We start from the raw sequence: 10,790 nt of genomic DNA, 5'->3' as shown, positions 1-10,790 counted from the left end.
CTGTACAGCAGATTGAGGACCTGGTTCTCATACCCTTATTAAAGTTCAGCTAGCCCATGGAAACATGTGCTCATCAGCTCTTGGTTGATTTTGGCCATTTTGCATTTGTATTACACTAGAAATGGATCCAAGGGAGGTGCAGAGGGCGCACTTTCATTTCTCCCCTCCCACTTCGGTAGTGTGGCACATGTACAATGAGCTTAGGAGGTGGGGTTGCTGCACACATTGCCCACCTCCCCAAATCACCCAAACATTTCACTACACTGTAGGGAAGTTACATGTCCAGGGGTCTTAGTATCACCGATGCAATATTTAACACTGGTCAAAGTTGGTCCAGTACAACTGGTCAAAGGTTATCCATTCTGCTTCAATTTCAGTGTGATCAGGATCCGGCTGAGTGAACACCCACTAAATCCAATGGAAGGATTTTTATTAATTTCAATGGACCTTGCGCAGAGTCTTACTTCAAACCAAATCCTCCATCTTCTGGAACACAGAGTGCAGGGTTTTGTGCAGGGTTTTTTGGGTCATAAATAAAAGACACGGGATATGCTATTTTTATTTTCACATATCAAGTATTAAAGGGTTTGCTTGTAAACTCATGTTTACAATAGATTTTAACAGTAGCTTCCATTACACATAGTGTGTGATACATCTTTCAAATTACTCTACGCTTTGCAGAGAAATAAATACAATTAAAAAACCTCAAAAAAGGAAGCTAAAAGTCTGAAAAAAATGCATTCAACAACTTGTCTTTTTCACCATAAGCAACCCACCTGTGCACTCATACACTCACATACACACCAAAAATTACCTAAGGCCAATTTATTCAATATATATTTTTTTTAGCTAAACAGTTATAGACAGTGTGACCATTCCATGCTCCTAAGCTATGGCTCAGACTCTTGATGTTTATAGTTAATCTTTTTGGTAGAAATATGCATTGTGGATCATTTCCTATTGAAGTCAGTGGCAAAACTCCCATTTAATTCAAAGGAGATAGGTACAAGTTTTAATGAGAAATGTCTTAAAAAAACCCCTTAGTAATGATTTCCCATTACATTCCTATACAGAAACTGAAATTCATTGTCCATTTTGGTACAACTTTTCAATTTAATACATCTTGGCAATAATGTTTGTTTCCTAAAAATACTTTTTCCTCCAATGGCATGTCCTATCAATGTCACTTGCACAATCTAGTGTGCATCATATATACTGAACTACTTCCATTCAGTCCACAGGCTCTAATTCAAATAAAGGTGTTACCTTTCCAAATGCAAAAACCTAAGGGCCAAATCTTCTCTCCCTAGAAGTTAATGGCAAAAGCTCTGGTTGAATTTGGCCTGTGTTTACCAATGGGATACGAGTTTGGCCCATTATAATTCCTCCAGAAATATCAAGCCAAATTTAAAAACCTTAACGTAAAATTCTCATCGACTGCAGTAGGAAATTTGTAGAAGCAGCCCCATAGTTTGCGCAGTGTTTTGTTTTCTTTTAGTTCCTATCAACTTAATTCTCAACATCTATCTAACAGTGCTGTTAAAATAACATCTTATGAAAATTAATAAGTCATATAATGCTGCAGTTCTACAGTTGATTCATCTACTAGTACCTTGGCTGTTAATACTCAACTAAGTCCTATGGCGTTTCTACAAGCAACTTCTCACCAGTTGACTGAGAGAGGACTTGTAGGATTTGGCCCTGGGGTAATTATGAGCACTTAATTTACAGAAATATTTCTATATTCAAATTTCAATGCCCAGGCAGTTATATCACTGAAGTGTTTAGAATATATCAGATACATTCCTGTCATCAAGCATCAAAAATACTTCTGTACTCACTGGCACTACTGTTTTGTTTAGTCATCTGCATGTTCAAAATTGATCAAGGTTACTAAATACATTTTCTTTCTTCCTTGAAGTGAAAAATATTTTGGACACTGCTTCTTACAGACATCCTTCAATGTGCAAGCTTTTACCTAGCTCCTGAACCAAACATGTTGACTGGATATCTTGTGACAACTGGTTTGAGATGAGAGCAATTGATAGGGAACAATAACTGATAATACAAGAGTTTTAGAAATAGAAAAGAGCCTGAACTAAAGAGTAACAACCCCAAATTTGAAGAAAGTGTGGATTCAGGTTGAACACTGGAAGTTAGGGTCATCTGCATTTACAAGCTACATGAACGGTTATCTATTGACTTACAAATTCAAAAACAGGCATTTGTAGGTTTGTACAGTATTATGTTTCATATTAGTGGCTACAGTTCTGTTAAAGAGACTGTACTGCATGTGTATGATATATTTAGTGCAAGTGGGTATATTTAACCTTTAAAAATCTGTGAGATAGATTAAGCTCTAATCTTGTGCAAGAGAATGAAGCTAAGATCCTGCTGTGGCTGTCTAACTCAAGTACTTTAAAGGGAACAATGTTTAACAATTCAGGCCATATATGAAGTACCTGAAGTGTACCTATAAACATTATCAGTTTATTCTTCACATTTGCAAATGTCCTTCCAACTTCTATTGATGCAGGCACCTAAACTGCATTTCTAGTGGGAGTCCTGCTTGACTATCAATATCTGGCATGGATTCATCATTTATGTTGCTGGTGAAGAAACAAAACACCGCAAAGAACGTAGCATGGCTTTACCAGACTCTATTAAAATAGGTGCTATTGGAAAATGGACAAGGACAAACTTGATAGGGAAATATTTGCTGTCATTCTACAAAGAAGTATTACAAACTGGAGAGTAAATAGAAAACAAACTCTAATATGCATTTGATGTCATTTTGACTCCCATTTATTCACAACAAGTTCTTAAACACTTCAGCTTTCTTAGATTTTCAGCTTTTGGCATCCAATCCAATGATCCTCAGTTCCAGCATCCTACTGTTGCTGAGAAGCTGGCCCCAAAACTCTATGAGAAGACACCTTGAACCAGTCATCACCAGGTTTGTTAGTGGGGCATGACTGACAGCAGTGGAGTTGCAGAAGGAACCTGAAGCAAGGCAGTGATGAATCGAGCCCTGAACCTGTAAGCAGCACTGCCCCCTTGTACAAGCTGCTGAATGACATCAGTTGGAGCAAAGGGAACTCTGTATCTTGTTTTAGAGACCAGAACTTTTGTAATATTTAGGGCCAAATTCTGCTTAAGACCTGGCCCTATAACTTTATAGGACCTAGCCCTATATAATTAAATCAATAGTTTCATGGCCTGTAAGGTCAGAAGGGAGCCATTATGCTTATCTAGATTGGCCTCATATGTAATACATAGAGTTTCAAACTGCAGTAGCTTTGACTTGGCTAAAATCTATTGTTCAGAAACACAGCTATACTTGCTTTAAAGAAGTCAAGTAACAAAGAATCTACCATATACATCAGTAAATTGCTTAATACCCTCATTGTTAAAATTGCCTTATTTCTAGTCCAAACTAGCATATAACCACCTACAAAATTTAGCATGACCATAATGATATCTACTTACTGATAACACGTTTTGGAGTTATGGATTATGCTTGCAAATGAAATGTGTGCCTTAATACTGAATGCATAACAAGCCTTTGAGAATTTTTCCTGAGTTCACCCTCTGCTGTTCTTCTTACAAACAATCATTCAATGAAAGAAAAAATCTTGACACAGAAGTTACTCTGTGCAGAAAGGAACTCCCTTCAATACTCTAATGGGTTTGATTTAGCACTAAGTATGCATACAACTTGAAGCAAATTAATCATGTGTAAGTTATGCACACACTTAAAAGTATTTTATCTGATCAGGGCCATATTGTATAAGTGTGTAATACTGTAGATTGTACATATATTTGAAGAAAATCAATCTGTCATTTTTATTTTTTTAAACACTATGAACAAATATTTATAATTCCAAACTATTTTAAATATCTACTAGGAAATACCAACCTAGTTCATTTATATAATATTAATCTTAAGAAATGTGCATTTTGGAGTTTGTAGTTTTGAAATATAAGACTAGGGTACAAAGCTGGCCTAAAAGGACATGTAAAAATGTTAATTTTTGAAAACTTCCAATTGATTATAAGAATAGCACTAGTCTGGTTCTTTGCTTGATGCATGTGCTGTAGCCATGGCATCTGTGCTCAGTGGGTGAAAAGTACTACCCAATCAGATAGCATCAATATATATCCAGTCTCTCAGGAGTAAATAAGAACATAAAGGGCATGTTTACATGTCACTGTATGGCAACGCTGCTATGGCACTGTGCTTTAGTACTTTTAGAAGTACTAAAGCATGGCGCACTAAGGGCAGTTACTGTGCCATGCATGCAGCACATGATTAGATTTCGCTGCTACTTCACTGTAGTGACGCACTATGCCAGGGGAGCATGCCGCTACAGCAACGTAACTAGCAATCCCACAGAGACTCATGTGATCGCTATGTTGCCATAGCACTGTAAGGTAATGTAGCGTGTCGTTATGTCGCCATAGGGCAACATGTAGATGAGCCCAAAATGTAAGGGAGTAGAGAATCGGGTCTGTATCTGTAAATATGTACAGCCCTACCTTGTAGTCTTTGAACCCACTGCCAACACTTTCAGAATGGACTCCAAAGGGTAAAGAATCACACTTATAGATTCTAACTGTCCTCTTTCTCATTTTCTGTTTCCATTTTGCTTGTCTTTTTCTTTTGAAGGAAACAAACTATATGGATGTCTAGTCTGCTAATTTCAGACATTAGGTTTGATTTTTCCTTCCATGTACTGCAATGTAAATCAGAAGCAACTCCATGGATGTCAGTGGAGATAGACTAGTGTGAGAAAAGAATTGCAGCTTCTCTATGATGGCACTTCAGAATTCCAACTAGCTTCCCATGTCACAGATTGATGCCATTCCTTGCAGACTAATATCACAGGAGGACAGGACCTAGCCTTCTGCTATTTTAGCTCATTCCAAATATAGCTTCCCTTCACTACATTAAAGTATGGTAAAATGAATACATAGTTGTTTGGATCATTGAGCTCAACATGTAGAGATCAATAGCTCAATGTCCAGTTGGAATGAGAGATGAAATAGGGATTCCCCAGGGATGTATCCTAGGTCCAGTTTAATATTTTAATTAATGATTTGGAAGAAGGCGTTGAGTAAATGATTAGCAAATTTGCAAATTACACCAAGTTCGGTTGAGTTGCAGACACTGGAGAGTAGGGCTATGATTCAGAATGTCCTTGATAAATTAAAGAAATGGTCTAAAAATGAATCAAGTTAATTTCAGTAAGGTTAAGGGCAAACTCCTGCACTTAAGACAGAACAATTCCATGCACAAATACAGACTGGGGAATGAATGGCCAGGTGCAGTACTAGAGAAAAAGGGCTGTTACAGCAGACCAAAAGTAGAATATGAGCTAAGTATGCAACTGTTGCAAAAAAAGGCCAATAGCAAACTGTGTTGTATTAACAGGAGTGTATTTTGCAAATCAAAGAAAGTGATCTTTCCACTCTATTCAAAACTGGTGGAGCTTCCAGTTCTAGGTCCCACACTTCAAGAAAGATACAGACGAATTGGAAAGACTAATGAAAATGATTACAGGCCTGGGATACATGACTTACAAAGAAAAGCCACAAAAACTAGAAAGCCACAAAAACTAGGATTTTAACCTGAAGAAGATAAGATTGAGGGGGCAGTTGAAAACAGTCTTCAGATACCTTAAGGGTGGTTATAAATAGGGACCTACAGAAATCGAGGAGGCAGACGGGTGATAACATTTTCATAGTTTTTTGCAATAATGCCCCTCCACACCGTTGACTGGCCATGGAGGCTGTCATTCATGTGGTTCTGCCCCTCACCACTGATTGGCTAATCAGCATGGTCACACAACAGGGAGCTCTCTCAGCCAATCAACAATGGAAGGAGGGGGGGTGGCTGCCATCTTGGCTCCCTTTCTCTGTGCTGGCAGCCAGGATTTAATTTTCTGCAAGTTTTTTTTTTCTGGCAATTCTGCCTCAAATCACAGGTAACACTGCTTTTCACAGAAACCACCTCAAACCACGATTTCTGTCTTTAAGAGCTAGTTAAATTTTTCAAGGGAACAGGGCTTTTGTTTCAGAGAATGTTGATTAAATGAAACTTAAATGTGAGAATACATTATTGTTATCTTAATATTTTATAAAATATTATTGAAACAACATTTTAAATTTATACAAAAATAATTCATCATTGTGTAAATGATAAATTAAAAGTTAAAAGCTGAAAAGAAGTATTTCAATAAGGTGATTTCAGTTTTTCTATAATAATTTTTCCAGAAATTTTGTTTTACAAAGTACTTAAAATTTTTCTTGTGAAATTCATTACAATTTGAAGGGTCAGAAATGCTCATGGAGCACAAATGCTCAGTTTCAACATGCTTTATTTTCCTTGGAATTAATCCAAAAGCTTCAATAGTTGAAGGATGTGTCTGCTTGTTCACTCGTTGAGAAGGGAACAAGAGATTTACTCTGTAATTTGCATTTGCTGCTGCAATACTGGGAAGCCTGATTCTGCCCTGACTTTACACTGCACTGGTCTATACAGAGGTCACTGTTCCCCTTAAATTTGACAAGATCTTAGTACGTGTATTGCAGGACCCTTATACCTCTTTGCTAGTTTCACCATTTTAAATGGGGGCTGGGGTGGTATGGGCACTAACTCATGTGGCTGACTACCCAGAGGTTGCATGTTTGAGGCCATAATAGAAACAGTCACAGTGTGGCCCTGTCAGATTCCAAGGAATGTGTGAATTCTGCTAAATATCTTGTCACAAGGACATGAGAAGGAAAGACCACTACAAAGTTTTTAGGATGTTTTTAATAAGAAGAAAGAGGGGAGGTACACTCTGTCTCCCACAATAAGGCTAGGAGTCACCATTTTAATAACCCATTCTGAACTCCAACAATAACAAAGAGAAAGAACCTCACACAATAATTTCTGCATCAAGTCTCTGACTGGGTTTATTCCTGGAGCAATGGGTATAAGTTGTAAAGGCTGGTGCAGATGACTACATATCCCAAAGCAAGCCTCTACATCAGGGATATAACCTGCCTAGATATTGAAAAAGAAGAAGAAATTTCTCAGGCTTCCTATTAGCTTCAATAAGCATTAATGACAAAAGAATAACAGGGAGTGACTTAGTTGTCACTAGTCAGTGATATTTGTCTATACTTAGTTGTAGAAAGAAATTATTTTCTGTGAATACTTGAAGGCTCAAGAGCTATACAAACTAATCAAACAGTATAGCACAGCAGAGACTCCCTATGCTTGAAGAACAGTGATTGCACCTGCAAGCTTGGAAAAAAGTTTTTTGTAACTACTCAGTTGGTCTAATAAAAGATACCACATCTACCCAAATAACCTGATAAACTAATCAGGACACTCTGCAATGACTAGAATCAACATTTCAGACAGATGTAGTTAGCTGTGATAGTCTGAAGTCAAGTAGAAAGCAAGATAGATTTGCACTTTACAGACTAACCAAAGAATGGTTAGGATGGATGGATGGAGGGATAGACAGACAGACAGACAGCTATCAGTATTTAGACCAGGGTCTGATGTAGGGATGTGAAAGGTTAAATGGTAAGTATATTTATTCTAGTAATGCATTACAGTTAATGTTTAGGGCTGGATGGAGTCTGGCAGGGAAGGAAAGCAGCACAGTGCCCCAGGAAGGAGGCTAGTCACAGCATATAGCTCTGCCTCTGCCTCCCTCTCCCTGCAGCTTGCTGCTGACCTGGGACTGGGGAGGGGGGCATGTTGTCTGGCAGGGATTGCCACCGCCTCCTCCCCCAGCCACTTACCCACATGCTGCTGCATCTGGCCCCAAGCACCTGTGCTATGCCAGCCAGGGCAGGTAGCAGCGGATCAGTCACTTGCAAGTTTGCCAAGAGGAGGCAGGTGGAAGCCAGCCTATCTCCCTCTGGCCCTCTGCAGCGTGACTGGTGGCAGCAACACAGTGCAGTCAGTAGCAAGGCTGGAGATGTGCAGGACAGGCTCCACCCCCCCAACCTGCACAAAAATTAGCACAGGTGGGAGAACGAGTACAAGGTGGAAGGGCAGGGAAGTCCTTGCCTGGGCTGCAGACAGGAAAGGTGCAAGGAGATACTGGTGCCACCAAACAGGGGGGTGCCTGGCTCCATTTGGCAGAAAGTTCTGTGGGGGACAACATGCCCCACGTGCACATGGGGCAGTGTGAAGTAAACACACACGCACACATTAGGTATGTGTCATCAGTTAACTGTTTAACCAATATCATTAGAGGATTTTAAATGGGTAGCCATTTAAACAATATTACATACATCCCAAGTCTGATGCCAGCATGGGGAGCAACTTCACATGCTTGTCAAAGACAGGCAGGAAGAGTTGGGAGGAAACTGGCAATACAGAGGGACAGAGGAATCTTCTCTACTGGCCAAGGCCTGAGGCTACTAATACCAAAGGAGTTTTTGTCATTAACTTCAACAGAAACAGGATTTGATTCTATGTGACCTTCACTGAACTTGTTATATTTTGTTATATTAAAATCCCTTTTTCATGAAGCCACATGGAAATTGTTTATATCTATTTTAAGGTATTTCCTTCTACTATACATACAACACCTTCTTCCTCCTGTTTATCATCATGCAAACTTCACAAAAGACAGAATCTTCTACGTGCTGCCTTGCAGAGGAGTTGATTCAAATTTCCTAAGAATGTGCACCTGAGAGTAGAATACAGATTTGGCTGTTTTTCTCACTTGAAATTATATTAAATTAAATTATAGCTAACATGCTGGCAGAAAGTAGCTATAACGTCTCCAGATTAAGGTTGCAGAAGAATTAGTTGCAGATAAAAGGTTGCAGATAAAATTGGAAAAATCTCTTACTTTTACATGTTCCCCCTCCCTCCTTGAAACCGTATTTTGAATTGTTAAATGCCAGGTAATGGCCTGTGGGTCTGGGTGTGGAATTGCTTTTTGTGTCTTTTTGTTCCCCTAAAGGGCAAAGTCAGCTGACTCTTCTATTTTCCTCACAGAACCCTAAAAGAAATTGCGTTACATGAGTAACCATGAGGGGCAGATTACGCGATATTTTTGTGAGGAATATGGTTACCAGATAATTCAATCTGCTGCTGGAAGATTCTGGACTCAGAGTCTGACTCCATAAAGAACATGGCACAATCAGTGACAGGATGCTGGAGAGAATTTGCTGACATGCCAACCATTTTTTGTATGACCCTGCCATCAATCCACAAAGATTTTATTTTTAAAAATCTGCTTTGCTATTGATATGAGGTTTGTTTGGCATGGCAGTAGGTCAATCCTGAAATGCAGCTTTCAAAAGTCTTAAGTTTTTCACCTAATTAGTGGGAAGCTAGAGATCGATTTAAAACGATCTGCATGCATTTGCAAACTACAACCAAGCATTCCCAATCAAAATATAACTGGTTACTGTGTTTCCAAATATGGATTTGTGGTTAACAATAACCACCTACAACAGATAACTGCAGAGGCAGTTACAAAATATGAATCTGTGTTATAGCCCCTATACATATGATTATTATGTCTTAATGCTATCACAAACTAATACTGTAGTTTTTCACTCAAGAGTTATGATTTCATAGCCTGTAAACTACATTTAGAAATGCTACATCCTATCAAATTAAAATAAACATACGTTTTTACAGGATAAGGATATTATGTCTCATTATTCGAAAACTTCACCTGATGTACATCTTTTCTATGGCTTAACATATTATCAACAGGACTTAAACATCATGTCTTTTTGTAAATCTTACATTTATGTCTAAAAATAGTCCTTTTCAAAATGAGTTGAATTTAAATCTTTAAAAGCAAACTTGAAATGAACATGCTGCACATATTTATCCAAATAAGTTGCATAGTTTAAACAAGTTCAGTTGTGCTTTGTAGCAGAACTCACAGTAATTACTCATCTCTAAAAACTATGATGGATGTGAAATCTATAGTACATTTAAACTTTTTCTCACAGTCCTGACTAGTTATATGAATGACTGTCACTCTTCCATTGACCCATGAAATTCAGAATACTTCATCCTTATGCAGGGCATGAACATTTAATGGACACACCCAAAATAACTGCAAACACAGATATTAAAAATCCATTTATCCAGAGAGGAGAAATAGGAATTTGGAACATTTTGAGGTATCCAGCCCTCAAGTATTCTTTGTTTGCTTGCATTAAGTTTTGTTGGTTTATTATGTATTGTGTTCAGGTAAAAAAGAAGGCACAGGTGTTTCACAAGGCGCCATATTCAAGTCAACCAACAAAACCAAATTTTACATTACCAAGCCTGGGATTTACATCTCAGCAGTGACTTCTTCTGATGCATTTTCAGTTGAAAAATTTATTGCTTCTGAAAAGGGGCCAGGATAAGTTTGAGCTATGCAATTCATTCCTCGTGCCAAATTAATGCCTTCATTGTGTTCTCCATGAGAACTGAAAGTAGGGCAGGATCTAGTCCGTGCATGGTTCTGTTGAGGTCCAGCATTGCCAACCATCTCACTCACTGTGTTTATAGGGGAGGCCCTCCATCTGTGTCTCTGCAGTTGTTCTTCTTTATATTTAATGGAATACCAGGCCAGAAAAATAAAAAAGAATCCTACAAACTTGAGACCAGCTGCCAATCCAAAGTAAACAAAACGAAAGGATGTGACATCATATTCCCAGCAAGATCCTTGCACGCCACAATCCTGTTGCCAAAGCATGCATGTAGTATCAATAACAGCCCCAAAATAAATTGGAGTAGGAATGTAAGCTGTAATAATAAT

The 10,790-nt window shown here is 38.4% G+C and overlaps 1 protein-coding gene across 2 annotated transcripts in view; it reads right to left on the bottom strand.

The window, feature by feature from the left end:
* Positions 1-534: 534 nt before the first annotated feature.
* Positions 535-10,790, bottom strand: part of SLCO5A1 (solute carrier organic anion transporter family member 5A1) — a 111,624-nt gene continuing 101,368 nt past the window's right edge. For both annotated transcript variants that reach the window (XM_059723993.1, XM_019498513.2), the window contains one exon: positions 535-10,777. In XM_059723993.1, coding sequence (XP_059579976.1) covers positions 10,320-10,777 — 458 coding nt within the window. In that variant the 3' untranslated portion in view covers positions 535-10,319. The remainder of the gene's footprint in view (positions 10,778-10,790) is intronic.

Source organism: Alligator mississippiensis, chromosome 3, assembly GCF_030867095.1.
Source record: "Alligator mississippiensis isolate rAllMis1 chromosome 3, rAllMis1, whole genome shotgun sequence".
Lineage (NCBI taxonomy): Eukaryota > Metazoa > Chordata > Crocodylia > Alligatoridae > Alligator > Alligator mississippiensis.
This window is presented reverse-complemented; position numbering and strand designations above follow the sequence as displayed.